A 23,321-nucleotide genomic window follows, 5' to 3' on the forward strand; every position below is an offset into this window, starting at 1 on the left:
AGGATGGGGGAGCTGGGGGTTTAGCTCAGTGGCATAAGCGCCTGCCTTGCAAGCAGGCAGTCGTGAGTTCGATCCCTGGTACCGATAAAAAGGAAAAAGACAAAAAAAAAAAAAAAAAAAAAAAAAAAAAAAAAACAGCAGGATAGCCCTGGGTTCTCTTTCCAGTACTGAAAACAAACACCAAAACCCCACTATGTAGTACAAAGTCAGACCTTTATTCACACAGTACAGTAAGGCACAGCAAAATGGGAAAGCTGCATAGTCTCCATGGCAACAAGAGGTCCCACAAACCTTAAGTCCCTGGCTCCCAATAGGCAGCAGACTCGCAACTCAGCAGAAACACTCGGTGAGTTGGTGAGGAACACAGGCAAGCAGCTTGGCCCTCTGCAGAAGGTCGAAGGCTGCAGGTAGCTGACTGCACGCTGCACTCAGTCCTTCAGGAAATGCTGGGTGAGCATGTCCAGTAGCTCCTGCTTCTTTAGCCCACCCTTCAGCCCACACACCCTGCAGGCCTCCTTCAGCATGGGCACGGTGAGTTTGCCCAGCGTGCCCTTGGTGGCATGGGCCTTGAGCTCCTCTTTAGATAATTCCACTTTGGGCCTTTTGCTCCCAGAACCTTCACCATCTGGGAAGAGAGGCCAGAAAAGAATGACCAGAAATGCTACCAGGGACATCCCAGTTACACAGAGCCTGGGCCTCCCATTATCTGGGCTGCAGTTAACTATTTTCAGTGACACTGTGATGCTGGCCTCAAACCAAGGGGAAAATAGGTATCTTGGAAAGACAGCTTCATTGAAATATAAAACCAAAAATGTACCAGGTGAAAATGCCATCCAGTTACCCACAACAGTTGCTCACTCTGGGTAAACAAATCATTCTTTTTTCTGTCCTTCAAAAACCAATGAAAAGCTTAGTGTGGTATAATACTTGCACCCTAGGAGGCTGAGCAAGAAGGACCACAAGTTTGAGCCCCATTTAAGGAATTTAGCAAGACCTTGTCTCAAAACATGGTGGAGACATAGCTCAACACAAAGACCCTAGGCTAAATCTCTGTCTCTCTCTCTCTCTCTCTCTCACACACACACACACACACACACACACACACACAAGCAGTAAAGGTAACTCAGGAGGATGAGGTGGGAAGATCATGTGCTCCAGTGCAAGACCAGCCTGGGCAATATGGTGAAGCCCACTTAAAAAGCCAAACACCAACCAAAAAAGCATTTCTGGGGATCAGGGCTATGGCTCAGTGGTACAGTGTGTGCCTAGCATGTTCAAGAAGGGAGGGGAGGAGAGATTAGAAAAACAACAATAGGGGCTCGGGATTTAGCTCAGCGGCATAAGCGCCTGCCTTGCAAGCAGGCAGTCATGAGTTCGATCCCCGGTACCCATAAAAAGGAAAAAGAAAAAAAAAAAAAGAAAGAAAAACAACAATGGCAAAAGCATTTACAGAGACTCTATAAGTCCCAGGGCACCAGACAATAATGTGAAGGCTCAGCACGACAAACACTGCCACATCAAGCACAAAGCCCCAGCAAGGTCTATCTTGGCATTTACGGAAGTCACTTCTAATACAAAAGAAGAAAGCACCATCGCCACCAGCCTCACCTCACCTCACCTCACCTCACCGTCCCGTTCTTCACAGTCATTAGGCCCAAATCGGGCTCTACTTGGCCAAAGCCAGACTATTCCAGAACAGTGACAACACGTGAAGTGACATCCCCATAGACAAGCCTTACAGTGAAAGAAAAAAATCAGTCTGCCAGAAGAAATGTTAACACCAGCAAGAGGTAGTGCACAGGAGAAAGAAACTCTAATAAAATACATCTCATTTGTAACTGGAAATTATAAATGAAAGCAGGACACAATTTTCCCTACTAAAACAGTATATAAGTCCAGGATTGGTGAGAGCATAGGAAAATACATTCAGCCCTCCCTGGGTGGGGTGTCAATCTTATCAGAATCCTCAGTGTCTACAGCTTCACCCTAAAGCTCTCTACAATCAGTGGCTGCTCAGACCCGCTGCAGCATGGCCACCCACAGCAGGGCTGGTTAAACAGACCAGGGCATGTCCAGTTGGCAGAACGACCTGTGGCCTTGCTCTTGCAAGAGCTGCTCTGTGTTCGTACTCGTCACTGTCCAATGGATACAGCTGTGTAACCCAAAAGCAAACTGGAAAACAATGCAAGTAATGACTCCACTTGTGCTGGAAGATCTGTTAGTACAGGCAGATCTATACAGATGCTTCCAAAAGGCCATCATCCTCTTTCTGTGATATGACAATAAAGGCAACTTTTATTTTCCTTTTTATTTTTAAACTGCATTCAGGGGCTGGGGGTTTAGATCAGCAGCATAAGTGCCTACCTTGCAAGCTCCCAGTCGTTAAGTTCAATCCCTGGTAATGATTTAAAAAAAAATTGGGTTTCTATTACCAGTCCAGGCTGTTCTGAAACTCGGAAACCCTGCTTCAGCCTTCTGATACAAAGACAACTTTAAAAAGAACCCACCGCAGTTCTATAGCCAGCTCCTTACCTTGCTTTCGTTTAGTGGCTTTTCCCTCAGGACTGTAATCTGGTGGGTAAACGAGGTCCTTAAACTCCTCTACCAGGGAGCCCAGTCTTTTATTCATTGCTTCAACCTTGGGCACTAGAAAGTCAAAGCACAGAAAGTGGCCAGGTGAGTCACACACCCTGGTGTGCTGAGCCATCCAGTTCCAGCTCTTGGGAAGCAGAGAGCCCCTAACTAATGGGAAGAGGGGTCGGGGAAAGGGTTTACTACAGGCACAAAAATACTCCACAGTCCTGCTGTTGGTGGTGGCAAACCTATGGCACACGTGTGGCAGCTGGCTGCCAGCACTGAAAGCTCACCATCATTGGTTCAAATACAGTCTCCCTCAGATCATGGGGACTGGGTCTGGGGTCCCCAGAGATACACATTCTTAAATGCTAGAGTCCCTTATTTAAAACAGTGATGTATTTGATACAACCTACATGCAATGTCTCATCTTTAAATCATCTCGACAACCCATAATACCTAGTACACTGGAAATGCTGTGTGACTATGTAGCTATTATACTGCATTACTTAGGATGGCACCCCAAAAAGTCTATGTGTTTAATACAGATGGAACTTTTTAGAACTGGGGATTGAACCCAGGGCTTTTGCACTGAACTGCATCACAGCCCTTTTTTATTGACACAGGGTGCCACTAAACTGCTAAACTGCCCAGGCTGGGTTGAACTTTCAACCCTCCTGTCTCAGCCTCTCACAGTTCTGGATTATGGATATGCACCACCACACTGAGCTGCAGCTTATTTTGTAATATTTTTGACCCATAGTTGGCTGAATCTATGGATGCAGGACCCAAGGACAAATAGGCTGAGCTAACTACCTAATATCACTAAAGGCTGTACAGGAAGAAATGGGCTGCTGAACTAAGGAGTTTCTCTTCTGAAGCTGGACACAGCTGGACAGGCCCCACAGTAACACAGTGGGTTTAATGCTAGCATTAAAGAGACCTTAGTGGAGGCTGAGGCAGCCCAAACCAACTGTTCTGAACTTTTCAGCCTTTGAAGACTCTTGATCGAATCCAATCTGCTTCTCTGTGGGTATTTATACTTCAGCCACTAAACTAGTGTCCTCTCATGAAAGCATGAAGGTCACAATCATGAAGGGGACCAGCAGTAAGGGAGAGACATGGCCCAGAGGTCTCCATGGGTATCAGGTAGCTTTTCTCATGGTGGGGCACGAAGTCTGAGGGAGAGGCTGCCAGCACGGGGCTGGCCCTGGCCAGGAGCCACCAAATTCTGGGTCACTCAGTACCTGCACACCAAGAAAACCGGGAGAGCTACAGCCCTTGTCACAGTGCAGAGGCTAAAGGGAGTCAACACAGAGGACAGCAGGGCCAGGCCCGCAGCTGGCACTCAGTGTCTAGTGCCTGTTTCTAACTTTCAAGCGTTAGGCCTGCAGAGGCCTAGCCTGGATGCAGGGGGCTCAGGAACAGGCATTGTCTCCTCTTCTCCCTGCGGGTACACTTAGCAACGAAGCTTGCCAAGAAAATCCCCACGACAGAGACAGTCTGGACAGTGATGTGTTGAGAGGCTGGGAAATGCACATGTGTTACAGGCTCAGAGCGAGGCAGAAGGCAGGCCACTGATGAACTTCTCAGGGCAGGTGTGGTGGCACACACTTGTGATCCAAGCACTTAGGGGCTGAGGCAGGAGGATCACTGGCAGGGCTACATACTGAGTTCAAAGCCAGCCTGGCCTACACAGCAAGTTCCTGTCTCAAAAAGCAAAAGAAAAAAAAGAACTTCTCCCCAGACTCCAGCCTCCTTACAGGTCAGATCCACTGCTTGCTCAGGCTCCATCAAGTCCAAGGCTAAGGCCTCCAGGTTCCTGAAGTGCTGCTGCAGCACGGGGTTCTCAAAGCTGTCACTTCTGTGGGAACACACACAACGGTGTCAACTGAAACCTGAAAAGCCAAACACTTTAAGAAGGAGATGCAAAAAGAAGAAATAATACAATCAAACCAAACTGAAATGGCACAGGCCCGAGGCCAGCTGAGAAAATCACTCCAAGTGAGAGAGCTGGGACTTCATCAAAAGTCCACCTATCCCTCGGCAATCCTCACATCCTCGTGGGATGCTGAAACTCGAGTATTAACCTCAGCGCCAGCCCACCCACTCATCCCCATTAAGCTGCAGGCGGAGCAGCAGAGGTGGCAGTGGCTGAGCAGAAGGTGCTCAGTGCTCCCATTTGCCCAGTAATGCACTGAACTAGGTTATACCTGAAGGAGAAGGGTACCCTAGATGCAAAACGATGTGAAAAACTCTACAACTCAGTAGTAAAAAACCTAACAATCTAATTTCATTTTTTTTTTAATCAATACTGGGGATTGAACTCATGACCTAGCACTGGCCAGGCAAGCACTTATGCCACTGAGCTAAATCTCCAGCCCTAACAATCTAATTTTAAAATAGACTAACCTGGGCAAGGTAGTGAACATCTGTGATCCCAGCACTCTTGGAGGCTGAGGCAAGAGGATTAAAAATTCAAACCCAGCCTGGGCAACTTAGTCAAGACCCTGCCTCAAAATAAAAAAGGGTCTGGGATTTAGCTCAGTGGGACTCCTCTGTATTTAATTCACAGTACTGAGAAAGGGGGGCGGGGAGCATGGACATCATCAAAGACATACAAATAAAGGTGTAAAAGATTCAAAAATAAAGAAATACAAAAGGTGAGCTGGGCGTGGTGGCTCACGCCTGTAATCCCAGCACTCGGAGGCTTAGGCAGGATTGTTGGGAGTTCGAGACCAGCCTGGGCTACAAAGTAAGCTCAAGGCCAGCCTGAGTTGCATAGAGACCCTGTCTAAAAAAGACAAAAAAAAAAAAGAAAGAAATACAAAAGGTAACAGGTATATGGGAAGAGGCTCAATGTCACTGTCACCATGGAAATGCAAATCAAAGCCACAGTGAGAATATCCTGGCATCTAGGTTATAGTCAAAAAAAAAGCAGAAACACACACAAGGCAACAAACAAGCATTAAGAAACTGGAACTGGTGTACACTTTTGAAGGGAACCCAAAATGGTGCAGCCACTAGGAAAAGCTGCATAGGAAACTGGGGATGATGGTTCACAACTGTAAGCCTAGCTACTTGGGAGCCTGAGGCAGGAGGATCTCAACTTTGAGGATAGCTACACAGTGAGACCTTTATTTAAAAAAAAACAGGAAGGAAAAGAACAAAGATAGGCTTCAAAAAATTTACAGACCACTAAATTTAAAATACCACTATCACTTCCAAAGAAATTGAAATATCAAAGAGGTACTAGTACCCTCCTCCATCTTCATTGCAACACTGTTCACAAAGGCCAAGAGAGGAACTAAATAAACGCCCTTTGATTCATCTGTCAAAGAAAATATTGCATAGCTGGGCACAGGGGCATGATGAGCCTGTAATCCAGCTACCTGGAAGGCTGGGGCAGGATATAGCCTAGGCAACACACCAAGACCCTTTCTCCAAATGACATTTCCAGAAGAATCACAAGTTCAAGCCCAGCTGGCAATTTAGCAAGACCTTGTTTCAACAAATGAAAAGAACCAGAATGGCCAAGTGTGCTGGCATACACCTATAATCCCAGCACTCTGGAGGCTGAGGCAGGAGAGCTGCCATGAGTTTGAGGCCAGCATGGGCTACATAGTGAGTCCAAGCCAAGACAAACTACGTAGCAAGACCCTGTCTCAAAAACAAAAAACCCAAGATGTAGCTCACTGCAAAGACAATGCATTTGATCCCAGTACAAAAAAGGCAAAAAAGGGGGGTGGAATTCTGCAATATTCAACAACCTGGAAGAATCCTAAGGACATTAAATTAAGTGAAATTAGGTACAGAAGGTCAGATTGTGGGAGACAATTTTTTTAATGTCTTTTTGAGACAGCGTCTTGCTTCACAGTTCAGGCTGGCCTTAAGTTCACTTTGTAGCCCAGGCTAGTCTTGAATTTGCAACGGTCCTCCTGCTTCAGCCTTTTTTTTTTTTTTTTTTTTTAAACTTTTTATCGGTACCAGGGATCAAACTCACGACCGCCTGCTTGCAAGGCAGCTGCTTATGCTGCTCAGCTAAATCCCCAGCCCCATGCTTCAGCCTTTTGAGTGCTGGGATTACAGGCATGCACTACCAAACCCAGCACAAGTCAGTTTCTGAGACCTGAAATAGACTCAGAAAAGCAAAGAAGCCAGAGCTGGAGGCAAGGTGAGTCACTAGTCAATGGGTATAAAGTTCCACTCATGCAACATGACTAAATTCTAGAGATCTACACAACACTTTAACTAGAGTTAGCATTACTATAATTGAGCTGGGCATGGTGGCGTACACCTGTAATCTCAGCACTTGGGAGGCCAAGCCAGTAGGACTGCTGTCAGTTCAAGGCCAGTCTAGGCTACAGAGCAAGCTCAAGGCAGGCCTGCTGCCACAGCAAACATGTCTCTAAACACCAAAAAAAAGAAAAAAGAAAAAAACAAACAAACAATTTTCCTGTTATTGCTACTTTTCTGAAACTGTTTAATCTGGTTTTGCACGTGTATGCATGTATGTATGTTTTACTGGAGACTGAACCCAAGGCTTGTGTACTGAGCAAATCCCCCAGCCTTTTGTATGTGTGTATGTGTGTGAATGCATGTGTGTGTTTTACTGGAGACTGAACCCAAGGCCTTTGTACTGAACAATACTCCCTGCTTTTTTTAATTTTTATTTTCAGACAGGGTCTTGCTAAGTTGCTCAGGCTGGGCTGAAACTTTAGATCCTTTTGCCTCAGCCTCCCAGAGCACTCCAAGGATAGGCATGGACCACTGCACCCAGCTAATGTGACTAAATCTACTGGAATAGACCCAGAATCTTCAGTATGACCAGAGCTTTCATTCTCTGCAGCTTTTTAAAAGCTCCCAACCAAAAGCAATACTCTACCAGTTAAATGAAAAGAATGTAATCACAGTCCTTAGTCCAGGCCGAACCCAAGTTCCTCACAAGACCCAACTCAGGAGGCCACTCCAGAAGAAAGCCGGAACCCATCCTGTGCTCACCTGTACTTGAAGCGCAGCTTCTGGACAATGGCCTTCATCTTGTCTATCTGTTCTGAGTTGGCCACGACCTTTTCAGTGATGGGCACATTCCGTTTATCATCGGCATAGGGTAGGAAGACAAGCTGGAAGCCTGAGGAGGGAAATTCAAACCGCTTCTCCTTTTTCCTTGGGAGAAGTGCAGTACTGGGAATTGATCCCTCAGCCTCTGTACTGAGCTATACCCCTTCCCCCTGGCCTGCCCTCTTTACATTTTTTTTTTTTTTTTTTTTTTTTGGTCTTTTTCATTTTTATCGGTACCGGGGATCGAACTCACGACCGCCTGCTTGCAAGGCAGGTGCTTATGCCGCTGAGCTAAACCCCTAGCCCCGCCCTCTTTACATTTTGACACACAGTCTAAGTCATTAAGTTGCTCAGATTGGGTTTGAACTTTCAATCTCCTGTTTCAGCCTCCCAGAGTGTTGGAATGATAGGCCTGTGCCAGCTCATTTGGCTCCATTTCTTCGCCAGCTCTGTACCACCAGCATCAGTGGCAGGGGGGGGTGCCCTTCCCGAATATTCACTACTCCTCTCCACACTGCCCTGGCAGCAACCTTTCCCTGATAACAGCGCTGGTTCTGGCCTCCAGGAGCTTTTCTGGGTGTCAGGGACAGAACTAAGGGCCTCATGCATGCTAAGTACTTCTCTGCCCCCGAGTTACATAACGTCTCCAGTGTTTCTGAGATATCCAGAGCCAGCCAGAAGGGCCCCTCCCCAAAGGCCTAGTTCAGCTGCTCTTCCCCCCCCCCATCTTCTCCCTCAGCATATGGAAGTCATTAGGCTGATCTCATCACAGTTCAGCTGCTTCAAGGACAAATCCAGACACTGCAACCAGCTGCTGCTGCCAGGTGAGACACCGCTGCTGGTGATGCTGAGAGCATAGGGCAAGCAGGAAGGAGCCGGCCCAAGCTCCCCTCTGTGCTGGCCTCCACCTCGCACCTGCCATGCACACAGCCTGTCCCAGAGCTGCCTCCGCCTGGACAGTCTCAGATTCAGGAGCATGAAGCATGACTTGGGGAACTGGAGGCTGAGTGGTAACAGCTTAATAACTGAACACTCCTGAGCATTCTGACAACCAGGGACAAATACATGATATAGTCAAAGGCTGACTTTGTAAGGGGAGTTTCTATTTGCATGACTTGAGAAGAGAGATGGCCACCTGCCAAGTACTTTGTGCCGGGCACTGTACCTTACTCCTTTTAGTGCCCCAGAATTCCCATCTCTGTAGGTAAAGAATATTAACAGAAAGGTAAAATGTCCAAGCTGAAAACTAACTAGTGGTAGAGATGGGTCTGAAACAGAGTGAGTTTTCAGACACACACACAAGACAAAATCAACTCTGACTTCAAAGTCTTTCCACTAAACTCTAATTCTTGGCATACTGAGGGGAGAGACCAAATATTAAGCCTTACAAGAGGTGCCAAACAATGCCTTTTAGTCAAGCAAGGTGTTGGAAGTAAGGTCCCAGAACTCCTATCGTCACCGGCAGATGGTGCCTATGAGGTCACATGGCTGCAGACCTGTACAGCTGGGTATCACGTGCATTACAAAACCATTTGTGGTGACCTCATCTGACGACATCACTCACCTAAGAAACCTTAAAAATACCTATTTCCCAGGTCTTATTCCCACTGACTACAGCTCAGCAGGTTTGAGTTAGGATCCCAAAGCATGGACAAGCTCTGGAAGTCCTTCTGCCACATACCTGGAGGAGTCACCTGAATTTTCTGATCATCCAGCTCCTCTTCCTGTGGTACCAAAGCCACAAAATAAGGGGGAACGCTCTTGCGGGGTGTGTACCTGCACACAGCAATGACCTCCTTCTCCAGACACTTGATGAGCAGGGCACTGAACAGGGTCGAGCTCCCTAGAAAACAAAAGGTCCCAGTGGCATGTATCCTGGAGTCGTCGTCCTTCCTCTTCACCATGGGCAAGCCCACAAATTCTCTGCTGTGCTCTTTATTTCATGGTCCCTTCCGCATATCCACGTGTCAGTAATAGAAAGAGTACTGAAAAAATCTCCGTTTGTTCCTACATTACCAAAATTTGAACATGAAACACTTCTAAAATGGGACATTAACATTCCCATGTAGCATCCAAGTGGTGCCCACTCAGGGCATGGGTATGGATAAACCATCCCAGGCTACAGTCCTTCATTTTTCTTGGTCCCTGCCACTTACCATTCACCAGGGACTCCTCTGGGTACACGAACAGGGAAGGCCTCACGTAGTGGTGCTTCTTCAGCAGGGCCAAGGGCTTGAAGCCGATGAGGATCAAACCTGGCTCATCAAAGCGCTTCAGCTGCTCGGTTTCCTCTTTCTCTAGAACAATCTTCCGATTCCCATACATCTACAGGTAGGGAACAAGAGGGCCACACACTGGGTCCATGGAGATATAAGGTGGCAGCCACATAACACTGGCAAGATTAGGAAGTAATAAGACAGCTCACCGGGGGCACCGTCCTCTGGCAACAGGGAATTTATTGAGTGACTTCCAGGTACTTTACACTGGTCATCTAATTAGTCCTGTCCTTGTCTATCTCTCATTTTTTATGGTAGTGGAGATTAAATCTGTGCTCTACTACAGAGTAACATTCTCAGCTCTTTTGTTTTTGTCACAGGGTCTAAGTTGCCCAAACTGGCCTCAAACTTACAATCCTCTTTCCTCAGCCTCCTGAATACCTGGGATTGTAGGCACCTACCACCACAACTGACCTAATTTATCTTCAGTAGCAGTCTAAGGAGGTGGATAAAATAGTCTCACAGTGGCTGGGAATATAGGTCAGTGGCAGAGCCCTTGACCAGCAAGTACAAACAAGAAGCCCAGGGTTTGATCCCCAGCACTGCAAATAAACAAACAAAATGAAAAAACAACCTATGTAACAGATGATAGATAGGTGCACGCTTATAATCCCAGCTGATTGGGAGGCTGAGGCGAGAGGATGGCTGCTAGTTAGTTCAAGGTTGGCCTGGATAACATATCAAGACCCTGTGTCAAAATGAATAAATAAATAAAAGTAAGGCCAGGGAGTTAGCTCAGCAGCACAAACGCCTGCATAGCATGCACAAGGTTTGAGTTTGATCCCTGGTACCAAAACAAACAAACAAATAGAACCATAAATTGAGATCTAGTTAGGTAACTCATTCCAGGTTACATAACTGCACTAGGCTTTAAACTCAGATCTTGCTGGGGATTTAGCTCAGCAGCATAAGCGCCTGCCTGGCAAGCACGAACGAGGTCATGAGTTCCATCCCCCATACAAAAAAAAAATAATAATAATAAACCCAGATCTTTCTTACATCAAATGCCACTCTCTCTAGGTGTTTACTGAATCTTTCATGTATCATGTGCTAGGCTCCTGGCCTTGCCCCTGACACACAAAGTATGATCAAGCCACGACTTTGGAATGAGAATACTTGTGTCTGGTGCTAGGCTGGGTCTCAGCGTGGCATGTAGACACGAGCACACATACCCAAGGGTGACTTCCAAACTCTGCTTGCATTTTGACACTGAAATGTAATTAGTAAACAAGCAGTCAGATCTGTGTTGTGAACAGTCTCCAAACTTTTTTTTTTCAGGCATCAAAAGAAATTTAGGGGGCCTAGGTATGATATAGCTCAGTGGCACAGTGCCTGCCTGGCAAGCATGAGGTCATGAGTTCAATTCCCAGTACCAACAGAACAAGGAACTCAGTGCCCAGAACTCCTGCCTCTAAATAAACCAACAGGGGGCTGGGGATTTAGCTCAGCGGCATAAGCACCTGCATGGCAAGCAGGCAGTCGTGAGTTCGATCCCTGGTACTGATAAAAACAAAAAAGACAATAAATAAATAAACCAACAGGAAAATCTACCCATTTCCAAAATGGAAGAGGAAATTTCAACTCTTCTTCCAAAAGCAGGGCAAAAACACTCTGCTTTGAAATTTGTGCTGAAGATCTTCTCATAAGTTGAGCCAAAATGCCTTTTCATTTTAGTCATCTTTCTTACGTCCTAGACTTAGGTAAAAATCTAATTTCCACATCGTAACTGAAAAAGAAAGATGACCCACTTAATTTTAATTTTCAATGTCAAATCACTTCTGCAGGATGAAAATAATACTTTAGAGACCGTCTTTTAAGTTCAAAAGGCAGATGTGAATCATTTCAAAGCACAGGAAAAATTTCATTAGTAAGAAGAAACTTTGGTATTAACATATGTATATATATTAAAAAACAGTTAAGATAGTTATACTACTGAGCTCACTGAAGAGTAAGATTAGTGCTGGTGTTGTTTGGACAGTTGAATGTCTTATATGCTCTGGGTGAATGATCTGGGGATGACAATGTGCAATGTATGTACCACCAGTGCCCCCAACTGACAAGTTTTGAAGTGTTTTTTTTTCCCCTTTTTCTCCTTGAAATAAAATGGATTTGGGGGAGGGAGGAGAAAGAAAAATAAACGTTAGTTTAGTAAAAAGAAAATTTTCTCCCTTTATAAAAAAGCCCACTTCACATCAACCACTGCCCAGGCTGCTTCTCTCCCAATTAAGGAACAAGCACAGGATGAAGTTCCACGGGCATCTCTTGCAAACACAGATGCTAATTTTCCAGCTCTCAAGACATCACTGATCCAAACATCAGAGTGCCCAAGAGTAAAGGCTTTGTGTCTCTAGAGGAGATAGATAGTTGTGCAGTAGAACTGCTTAACCTGGCCAGGCCAGTGAGGGTGAACTTTTTAGGAATGAGGGCCCAAAGCGCAACCCAAACCCACTTTTTTATTGCAAAGTGCCAACACTGCAATTAAAGCCTGAATACAACGCATACATAACACACGTGCCACAGGTTCACCAACACTGGACTAGGCTGTCCATGTCTCACCTTCCTTATCACTCTCCCATAGAAGCACTCTCCCAAGAAGGTGGCTCATCTGCCTACCTGAGACCGCTTGGTGTCACTGGGCAAGAGCAAACTGCCTGTGTTCACACTGAACGTCCGGGTCTTGGTTTTCACTGGTTCATTCGTTTCCCGGTACAGCCTCACTGGCGGCGGCTTGTTGGCCTTCTGGACCAGGTTATAAATGCCCACAGTGAGTGCTGTATCTTTGTCAAGCTTAAATTTTAACCTGAGAGAAGAAAAAATAAAAAGTATGGACTGAAAGGTTGCATCTATTTTCCTATCTAAAATTCCTTCACGGAGGTCATGCTTCAATTTGCTTTATTCTCTCCAATAATCTTAAGCAAGCTCATAGAGGTGAACACAGACAAGAACACACAGAAGGGTTATGTACATGAACCAACTCCCCACAACAAATGTGATTATTAGGTGCTGCTAACGTACATTAATAAAAATTTTTAAATCACTTTTAAAAAACCTACAAAGAATGCTTTTTTTTTTTTTTAAATAGGATCTCACTAAGCAGTTCAGGCTGATCTTGAACTCTCTCAGCAATCCTCCTGCCTAAGCTCCCCAGTGCTGGGATTATAGACTGGAATGCATTTTTTAATACAACAGAATTCCCTATACCACGATCTTGGAAGTCTAAACCACCAAGATCAGTCTGAGAATCTATTAACCACTTAGATCATGACAGAGGGCACGCTGCTGGATGGATTGGAGCTCAGCAGTAGAGCTCTTGTCGAGCACACACAGGCCTGGGGTTTGAGCCCAGCACTGTAAAATATTAACCTAAATGCCCAGTCCACTTCAGACAGAAACAGTTGATATCAAGACTCTTCAAAAGATGATCTACCACATGCCAGGCTTTCAGCTAAGCTCAAACATAGTACAAGAAGATCACATGAAAATTTTACTGGTTTCAACTATTTCAAAGGTCATGAATTCGATCCCCCATACAAAAAAAAAACGGAAATCTGAATAAAGGCTAGGAAGGCAGCTCATGGCACAGCACTTGCCTGGAATGCATGAGGTCTCAGGTTCAATCCCCAGCAGAGAAAAAAAATAACAACATGATTTTAACAATGACAATAACCCTTAATGAATTCCGCCCCCCTTACTGCTCTTTTATGTTTTTGTTTTTGTTTTTTTACATTAACTCCTGCAGGTAACCTAATGAGGCAGGTGCTGTTATTCCCAGTGCAGAGGAGAAAACAATGTACTAATGAGAGCAGCTGGCAATATCCTGAGACTGCACAGAGACAGAGGGCTGTGCTGTTCCACAAGCACTGCCCCAGCAAGCTGGATGTAAAGCAGCTGTTTTGGAGAAGCAGGCATATCAGGTATGCAGCCAGAAATGTCAAGGCAATCCGCTGCCTGTCACTTCTCAGGGGACCTGTGAACACCTGATCTTGCCTCAGTACCCACCTGGAAAGCACACGCTTCCTATTCTCCTTGGCACGAACCTTCCTCAACAGGTCTTCTAGCTTGCTCGATTCCTCAAAGTGAACCCCAAGGTCCGAATCCTCTGCTACACTAATGATATCTCTGTAGAACAAGGATATGTCAAAGCCTCCACATTTCTTCAAGTGCATCAAGTCAATGAAGATACCTGGTGTTATGACAGACAAAAGTGAGAAGAAAAAGCAATTTCCAGCAAGACAGGAAAAAGTTTTTTTTTTTTTTTTTTTTTTTTTTTTGTCTTTTTCGTTTTTATCGGTACCAGGGATCGAACTCACGACTGCCTGCTTGCAAGGCAGGCACTTATGCCCCTGAGCTAAATCCCCAGCCCCAAGCCCCAGAAAAATGTTTTTAAAGAAATAAAATATAGCTAGGCAAGGTGTTACACATTTGTAACCTCAGTAGTTCAGAAAGCTGAGCAGCCTAAATTTGAAGCCAGCCTGGAAAACTGTCTCTAAAGTAAAAAAAGGATTAGGTCGTGATGGCACACGCCTGTAATTCAGGCATTCGGGAGACTGAGGCAGGAGGATCACTGTGGAGTTTGAGGCCAACTAGGAATACACAGTGAGTTCAAGGCCAAACTGAACTACACAGCAAGATCCTCCCTGTCTTAAAAAAAATAAATACAGAAGGTGGCTGGAGATATAGCTCAGCACTTCCTGAGTTCAATTCCCAAGGCCAAAAAAAAAAAAAAAAACAACCCAGAAAGCGACAGACTCATTATGTTGCCCAAGAATGTCCTGAATTCCTAGACTCAAAGAGATTCTCCTACCTCAGTCCCCACAGTAGCTAGGACTACAGGTATACATACCATGCCTGGTTCAAAAATTTTCTTCAGCTTAACTCAAATTTGGTTTTGCTCTTTGGGGTGCTTTGTTTTGTTTGTTTCTTGAGACAGAGTCTCACAAAGCAGTCCAGGCTAGTCTTCCAAACTCATAGTGATCCACCTGCTTCAACCTCTCAGATGCTGGGATTACAGTTGTGCATCATTATACCTGACTTCTCATACTTGACTTTGAAAGCTGTCTCTAAAACTAAATTGGTTATTAACATTTTCAAGACTTAAAGAAGGTGGCTAAGCCAGGCATGGTGATGCGTGCCTGTAATCCCAGGCTTTGGGAGGCTAAAGCAGGAGAATTATTAAGAGTTCAAGACCACCCTCAACTTTATAGAATGATGCTGTCTCAAAACAGAACAAAAACAGAACAAAACAAAACAAAACCCTCTGGCTAAGTATGTCAGTTATTATGACTTCAGACAACTTATTCAAATATAGCCTTTCATGGTACCATGCCAGACAAGACTGAGCTATATCTCCAGCCCTTTCTATTTTTACGTTTTCAACTTTAAGATAAGGTCTTGCTAAGATGCCCAGGCTGGCCCTGAAGTTGCAGTCTAGCAAAACTCTGTGGTCAGTACAGCAAAACCACTCAAGACCATTTTTGGTGTTAGTGTTACATGGGTGTCTTCTGGCTTCACTTAACTCTTGATCTCAAGGCCTTCACATTAAACCATATCCATAACCCTTTTCCACTTTATTCTTTCATTTCACTCTGGATGGTCAAAAGCAAATGCTTGACATCAGCTATAAAGAAAATAACAAATGCTGAACATTGTGGTGTACCCCTGTAATCCCAGCTACTCAAGAGACAGGACCAAGAGGACCGAAACTTCAGGGCCAGCCTGGGCATCTTAGCAGGACCTTATCCTAAAATAAAGTTGAAAAGGGGCTGGGGAGTTAGCTCAGCGGCATAAGCACCTGCCTTGCAAGCAGGCAGTTGTGAGTTCGATCCCTGGTACCGATAAAAAAACGAAAAAGCCAAAAATAAATAAATAAATAAGGTTGAAAAAATAAAAATAAAAAGGGCTGGAGATGTAGCTCAGCACTTCCTTGGTTCAATCCCCAGTACTGAGAAAAAAAACGAAACAGAGAGCAATAAAGTTAAGCACAGACTAAGAGAATAAGGCAAATGCTCACCTGTGTCACGAAGATCACTGGCCTTGGTTCTGGCCCGGCTGGCCTTGGCACTGTCGTCACCGTGGGGGTCATCATTGTTGGTGAACAGCATGATCCTCTTATGACTCATCTTGACCTGCACATCGCTGAAGAGGTTGGCACAGACCCACAGCACTTCGCTTAGCGAATAGTCAGACCCGTGGCCAATTAGGTCTTGGAAATGGTCTTGTCCCGGCTGCCCCTTAAACCGGTCCAGCTCGAGCACTCTTTTAGCACCTGATCAGAAGCAGGGAGTCAAATGCACACAAAACATCTGAGCATCAGCAGTGGCCACCTTCACCGCAGGCAAACAGAAAGACTGGGGTCTCTTTCCACCCCACAGCAGCTTAGGGTACATAGTGAGGTCCACATCCCAGCAAAGACCCCAATACAGGAGACCACACTCCTCAACAGGATGGAACCTGCTCCCTCCTGCTCGGCCCTTTGTTGGGACTGTGACATTCCTGCAGACTGTCACTCACCTGGATTATCCAGTTCTTGCAAAACGTAAATATTTTTGAAATTCACAGAGTTTTTGTCTTTCTTGGTACCATAGAACACCACTCCCAAGAGATCTCGGTCACTGCTTATGATCTTACTGGTGTACACACTTTCAATACACTGAAAAAAAATTCCAACAAATACTTACTTAACACCCAACTTTAGTTCTCTAAGTGCCTGGTATATAAGTGCTCAGTATGTGTTAGCTAAATCTGTACATGGTTCTAGAATAAGACATGACCCCCGACCTTCAGGAAACTCAAGTCAGTGACGGTGATAGACATATAAACATATAGTGGCACACATGTGTAACCAAGCACTCTGGGAGACTGAGGCAGGAGGATCAACAGTTAAGCTCAGCCGAGGCAACTTATCAACTTAGGGAAACCCTATCTCAAAATAAAGATTTTTAAAATGGCTGAGAAAGTAGCTCAATTGGAAGGCCCCAGGATTAATCTCAACTTTAAAAAAAAAAAAGCAAAGATAGAGAATATATATCACAATAGGCCAGAGAAGGACAAATCTGTATATTCCCAAGGAGACTGACCTATGGGAGCAAAAAAAAAAGCCCAACCCTGGAACTGGAGACCTGGAGTTGAGTCCCACCGCTGTTACCTAACTGGCTGAGTTTGGACAAGTCACATACCCAATCTTTCCTCAAGTATTCTTACCCCAGTGAACCGTTCACGTATATAAAATAACCACAAGGGTTAACAAGTAGATATAACCTGAGGACAAGTCAGTAACTACTCCCATTCTTTTGTTTGTTTTGTATTGGGAATGGAAGTCAGGACTTTGTGCTTGTCAGGCAGATGCTGTGCTGCTGAGCTATATCCCAGGCAAGTCAGTAACTATTACTAACACCCTTGAAATAAAATTGCTTAGTTACACAGCTAAAAACAATTTTGCAGCCACAGGAAAAGTCTGCTCATCTAAACTAAGGGCAGAGCCAAGGATTAGCTCCATGGCATAAGCGCCTATTTGGCAAGTGCAAGGTTGTGAGTTTGATCCTCAGTACCAAATAAATAAATAAATAAACAAACAAGCAAACAAAATAGCTAACAGCAGCATCTGGAAAATAGGGCTCAAAGCCTTGTCAGTCTGAGGCAGCCTATTTAATTCTTTTTTCTTCTTTTTTTTTTTTTAAGTATATATTTTTTAAAATTTTATTTAAAAGGAAAAAGAGAAAAAACAAAACAAAACAAAGCGGTGTAAGGGTACAAGTACTACTAAAAAAAAACAGTAAGAAATCACCAGTTAATAGATTACACATTATCATCTTAGAGATAGTTGCTCAAATCACAGTATCAAAGCATACAAAGTGGACATTCAATCAGTGAGACTGCAAACAGTTGTGTTCAATGATCCAACCAAAAACATTAATATGGTCAGCTATTTAACACCTCTAAACACACTTGCAGTTGTATCCTTTAGAGCACTTTTTTTCCCTCTCTATTTTACAACAAAATTTACACCTTTTGGGTTTTATTACTCCTTAGTTCTTATTTTTTTTTTTGAAGAGAATAAAGTCAAATATGGCAAAACAAAGCTGTCAGTCAAAACCAAGGATAGACATAGTACATGATGTAAAAACAGAGTACAAGGTTATCAACAATGGTTACCATAATGCCTCTTGCTTCCTTAAAAAGAATTGTCTATTTCATTAGGTATTATAAAGTTGAACAAAACAGTAGAGAACAAGACCAATAAAACTTAAACATTGTAAACATTACAGGACTTCCAAAGGAGATAACAGTCAAACCAGAATGGGCATCTTAGTGAATCTTATTGCCTTCAAAGTAGTTGCCTCACCCTATTTAATTCTGGGGCCACAGCGAAAATAGTTTCTGAGTCCTCAAAGTGGAGGACTAAACCACCTGTGGTGAATCTGACATATCCTGCCGAGTCCTGCTGGGCCTTCCCTCACAGAAGTAGTTTTTTCCCTCTTCAGTGTTTGAAGATTGATCCTAGGGTCTCCACACTGAGCTACAATCCAATCCTTTCCTAGTTTTTAATTTTGAGACAGTATCACTAAGTTGCCCAGGTAGAGTGTGAAATGTCTATCCTTAAATATCCAACAAATATTTACTTAACACCCAACTTTAGTTCTCTAAGTGCCTGATATATAAGTGCTCAGGTATAAAATTTCTATTATGGTTACTTACAGTAACGTGCATAGCAAGCAGTCATTTTTGCAAATATTGCAATCTATTCATGGAGCTGTCTACAAGCTTTTACAAGAATTTGGTGAGGGCTCTTTCTAAATTCTAAGAATTCTAACAAAAGCAAACCTCTGTTTGATCCAGAAACACGTTTTCTTAAATTCATTTTTTGGAGATAAGAGTTCGAGCTCTGGGGGTTCCTCCTGCCTCAGCCTCTCTCATGTACCATGTATCCTTTAGAGCACTTTTTTTCCCTCTCTATTTTACAACAAAATTTACACCTTTTGGGTTTTATTACTCCTTAGTTCTTATTATTTTTTTTGTACCATGGGTGTGCCAGCTTAGCAACACATCTGAAACGACTGCACAGCACCTGCCTGGCAAGTGTGAAGCCCTGAGTTCAATTCTTGGTACCAAAATAAATAAAGAAAGAAGAAAATGAGAAAAAGAAACTAAAAGAGAATTTTAAAAAATGTTATTTTATTGCTTTTTTTTTTTTTGGTCTTTTTCAGGGATCGAACTCAAGACCGCCTGCTTGCAAGGCAGGTGCTTATGCCGCTGAGCTAAATCCCCAGCCCTTTTTCCTGTTTAATAGCATCCCGTTAAGCTGCCCAGGCTGGCTTCGGACCTGTGCTCCTGAGGTGCTGATATTACAGCCTAGCACTACCAAACCCTGCTACTTCAACTGCAATCACAGGCAGCTATCATGAGGCCAAGCATCACACAACACTTGCAAACTTTCCAAAGAACCTGTGTTTTTAAAAGTGCGACTGATATTTTTGTTGTTGTCAGCTTATAGTTAATCAAATGAAAAGGCAATCTTACCTGGATGCTCATGTCAAAAGGAGTCAGTTCATTTTCACCCTGAGATACAAACATGGCCCTGGAGGCATCCACCAAAAAAATTAAACTATCTCTTCCTGAGTATTTATATTCTCCTAGGGGGTAAAAACCAGAAGGGAATGTTTACCTGCATATTTGTATTTACCACACACACAAAACAGAGAAAGGCCCCTAAAACGAAAGCATAAACTAGTGAATGATAAAGCAGATACTCTTAAAACCATCACCCAGGGAAGGCAACAGAAATAAAACTGCTTAATTACACAACTAAAGCCAGCAGCACCCCAGAGCCCATTCAATTACAATACCCAGCTCGGCCCAAAGTAACTATTATCCTGACTACTGACGGTTACAGTTACTTCCTTTCCTTTATAGTTTTATCATTCAGTGACATTTCTAAATATTAAACATTAAAAGTCAAAGTTTTGACTTTTTAAGAGAGGTTTTGGGAGTCTCTTAGTCTGCAGATTTTCCTCTATCTTCTGTTGTAAAATATCTGCTAAAGAACCAGGACGCTCTGACACATACTTTTAACTTTCCTACATGCTGAGTTATGCTCACTGAATTCTTCTTCACTGTTTCCACCTCCCAGTGCTGGGGATTGACCCAGGAGCTCTCTAGCTGTCCACCACTAAGCTACATACCCAGCTTTTTAAATTTTTTTTTTTTTTTTTTTTTTTGGTCTTTTTCGTTTTTATCAGTACCAGGGATTGAACTCACGACTGCCTGCTTGCAAGGCAGGCGCTTATGCCGCTGAGCTAAATCCCCAGCCCCTTAAATTTTTAAGACAGAGTATCATGAAACGGCCCAGACAGGCCTTGCACTTGGAATCTTCTTGCATCAAATTCCCAAGTAGCTGGGGTTACAAATGGGTACCGTACCCAATACATCATCTTGTTTTGGTTTTCTGTTTGTTTGTTGTCTTTTTGAGACAAAATCTCACTATGTAGTACCAGCTAGCCTTGAGCTCACTTTGTAGACCAGGCTGGTCTCAAACTTACAGAACTCACAATGATCCTCCTGCCTTCAGTCTCCTGAGTGCAAGCATTACAGGCAGGCAACAATATGCTCAATTCATTGTCTTGAGACAAGAGTCTCTAAATTGTGTAGCCTGAGCTCAAACTCGTGATTCTCCTGCTTCAGTCTCCTGAGTAGCTGAGATTATAGACAAGCACCACCATACCCAGCTACAATACTGCTTCCAAATACAATAAACTTACTCAGCTTCCTTTTGGAAAAAAACATAATAGTGCCGTACCTGTCAAAAATCTTAGTAAAAACTATCTTAAGCAGGTGAACTCTACGTCATAGCAATCTACCTTAAGAAGATATGGAAAAAAATCCTTGTGAAAAATTTACTACAATGTTATTTACTAAAGCAATAAATTGATTCAAGATCAATCTGGGCAATACAATAAGTTCTGGCCCAGCTTGAACTACATAGCAAGACCCTATCTCAAACCCACTCCCCCAAAACCAAAGCAACAAATTGGAAATAACTAAAATGCCCAACAGGAAACAGAATTACAGTACATTTAAAATGTTATAGGGGGCTGGGGATTTAGCTCAGCGGCATAAGCACCTGCCTTGCAAGCAGGCAGTCGTGGGTTCGATCCCCAGTACCGATAAAAAGAGAAAAAAAAAAAAAAAAAGAAAAGAAGTTATAAAGACCACATATATGTAACTGTGTGTAAAGATATACAAAACATTATGAAACTTAGGTTTCCAGCAACCTAGGGAACATTATGAAAATGAGACCCTGATGCAAAAATTCATAAGACAGTTTGATGTGTTGGTGAACACTTGTAATTCTAGTTATTCAGGGGGCTGAGTAAGGAGGATTCCAAATTCAGGCCCGACTGAAGCAGCTTGCAAGAACCAGTCTCAAGGGACTGGAGATTTAGCTCAACAGCCTGCCTTGCAAGCAGGCAGTCATGAGTTCAATCCCTGGTACCGATGAAAAAGACAAAAGACAAAAAAAAAAAAGTTAAAAAAAAAAAGAACAAGTCTCAAATAAAAAGGACTGGAGATGTAGCTCAATGGTAGAGATCTCACCTAGCATGTGCAAAATATAAAAAATAAAATACAAATACAAAATGTCAGTAGTGCTTACATTAGAGTGATATACAGATTACAGTAAGTTTTATTTTTTATTTTCTATATTTCTCAATTTTAATACAAAACATTTTTGGTACTGTGTCCTTTAATTTATTTTTGTTACTAGGAATCGAACTCAGGACCTCACGCTTGCCAAGTAGGCACTGTGCTGCTGAACTATATCCCCAGTCCTACAAAACACTTTTTAAAAAATAATTTAAAATTTTCCACTCAGGTATATAGACAACACATACCATTCATTTCTCTTCCTTTGCCCTCTGTGTCACTGTTCTGCCGAACCTAAGGTATATCCTTAACTGTGTCACTAGTGTTTACTTTTCCATGGCTGCACTTACTGTAGGGGGAAGGCACTTTTATAGAGGTCCTGGGATTAGTAAAACTACTTTCTTAAGTGAGGAAGGGTCTTACCTGAGCCACATAAGGTGACAAAGGATACCCCCGAAAAGGTTCACTTATTGGAGTTCAACAGATGTCAACCTACTGGTAACCAAAAAAAATGTAAGGCTAGAAATGTCCCACAGACATAATAAGAATAAATGAGCCTAGGGTGGCTCTGCAAAGATCAAAGAGGGAGAAGTATTTCAGACTGTGTGGGGAAAGAAAGGTGGGCCATTACACAGCAAAGGCCACCCCGCAGAAAGCGGCAAGAAAGGTATTTCTGCTACACACAAGACAGCACCACAGGATAAAGTCACTCACCACCCGCGTCAGGGCTATCCTCCTCCTCCTCTTCCTCTTCCTCGCCCTCGGTTTTATAGTAAGACTCCCACCCTGACATGTTGGTTTCTGCTAAGTGAAAAAAGATGCGATAACAAATATTTTTCTTCTTGAAACATGAGGCTATCTTGTCCAGGGTAGTCTCAAACTCGCGATCCTCCTACTTTGGCGTCTGGAGTACCTGGTATTACCAGAGTGCGCCACAGTGCCCAGCAGTAATAAATCTAAAAAAGACCTAATCTTCTGGGTTCTTTTGAGAACTGTTATAAAGCCTCGGAGACACTATTGAGGGTGGGTCCTTATGCCTCAAGAGCTTCCGGTCCTTGGAGTGCAGAGGGGAAGGGACTCGGGGTCATTGTAGCAGCAGCTTCCCCTTAGCTGTGCGTCACCGGCACTTCAAAGCAGCCCAATCTTGGATCCCGCGTCTAACGCTCTCTGCACTCCTAGAACTCTACTCCAGCGGAACCACGTTCCTCGTTCCGCCCCCTAATTTCCCTCACCTGCGCAACCAGCCACGCCCACAGCAGTTCAGCGCTGTTTGAGGCCTCAGAAGCCGGAAACCGCCTCCCCCGCGAGCGGCGGGATCCAGCGGCAGCCTTTACTCGGTGCTGCAGTTCTGGCGGATGCTGCCTCCAGGGAGGCTAAGGAAACGCGCCAGACTGAGTGGCTTAGCAGGGCGAAGCCAGCCCGGGTCTGCAAGCAACACGCACAGAACACTAGAGGCCTACCTATGCCTCAGCGACCAACGCTGACAAGAGGACACCACGCACGCGCAAACTGCTGTTCGCGCTCCTCCGCAAACGCTTCTTACGTCATTACGCACAGCACCACCTTCTTCCTATCTGGCTGACGCGCCCACTCCCACAGTCCGGCACAGGTCTATTGGGGAAAGCCCCGCCCCTTCCTGGAGCCCCTCCCCGTTTGGCCTTACGCACATGCGCGGGAGTACATCCCCGCCCCGCCCCCGCTCCCTCGTCAGTGCAGACCCTCCCGGTCGGCTCTGTCACCTCACAGTAGTCGTTGCCGGTAGCGGGTGCGGGG

At 44.2% G+C, this 23,321-nt stretch overlaps 1 protein-coding gene across 6 annotated transcripts; it reads right to left on the minus strand.

The window, feature by feature from the left end:
- Positions 1-194: 194 nt before the first annotated feature.
- On the minus strand, positions 195-23,158 carry Xrcc6 (X-ray repair cross complementing 6). Of its 6 annotated transcripts, XM_063243699.1 has the most exons (14): positions 22,781-22,993; positions 22,263-22,352; positions 19,428-19,540; positions 16,422-16,560; positions 15,922-16,176; positions 13,911-14,094; positions 12,525-12,711; positions 9,792-9,960; positions 9,317-9,478; positions 7,576-7,705; positions 4,338-4,438; positions 2,533-2,646; positions 2,365-2,395; positions 579-625 (listed from the first exon to the last, which is right to left on the minus strand). In XM_063243699.1, exons 2-14 carry the CDS (start codon positions 22,339-22,341, stop codon positions 619-621), a joined length of 1,671 nt encoding a protein of 556 aa, XP_063099769.1. In that variant the 5' UTR covers positions 22,342-22,352; positions 22,781-22,993; the 3' UTR covers positions 579-618. The 6 variants fall into 6 exon arrangements, with proteins under 6 accessions (XP_005003930.1, XP_005003931.1, XP_003470435.1 ...); XM_005003873.3 differs by lacking the exons at positions 2,365-2,395; positions 22,781-22,993 and adding an exon at positions 23,009-23,158 and having other exon boundaries at positions 195-625; XM_005003874.4 differs by lacking the exons at positions 2,365-2,395; positions 22,781-22,993 and adding an exon at positions 23,009-23,099 and having other exon boundaries at positions 195-625; positions 22,263-22,349.
- Between the last annotated feature and the right edge of the window lie 163 nt (positions 23,159-23,321).

This window comes from Cavia porcellus, unplaced genomic scaffold (assembly GCF_034190915.1).
Source record: "Cavia porcellus strain 051 isolate PalLab524CR breed Dunkin Hartley unplaced genomic scaffold, mCavPor4.1 scaffold_40, whole genome shotgun sequence".
Classification (NCBI taxonomy): Eukaryota; Metazoa; Chordata; class Mammalia; order Rodentia; family Caviidae; genus Cavia; species Cavia porcellus.

Bases quoted from the DNA above. Each gene is read 5' to 3' on its own strand.
- Xrcc6 (XM_005003873.3), bottom strand. From the start codon at position 22,341: ATGTCAGGGTGGGAGTCTTACTATAAAACCGAGGGCGAGGAAGAGGAA. The intron at 16,177-16,421 runs GTGAGTGACAGT...GCTTCTGATCAG, and splicing joins GCAAGAACTGGATAATCCAG to GTGCTAAAAGAGTGCTCGAG. The intron at 9,961-12,524 runs GTAGGCAGATGA...CCCTACCTGTAG, and splicing joins GTGACACCAAGCGGTCTCAG to ATGTATGGGAATCGGAAGAT.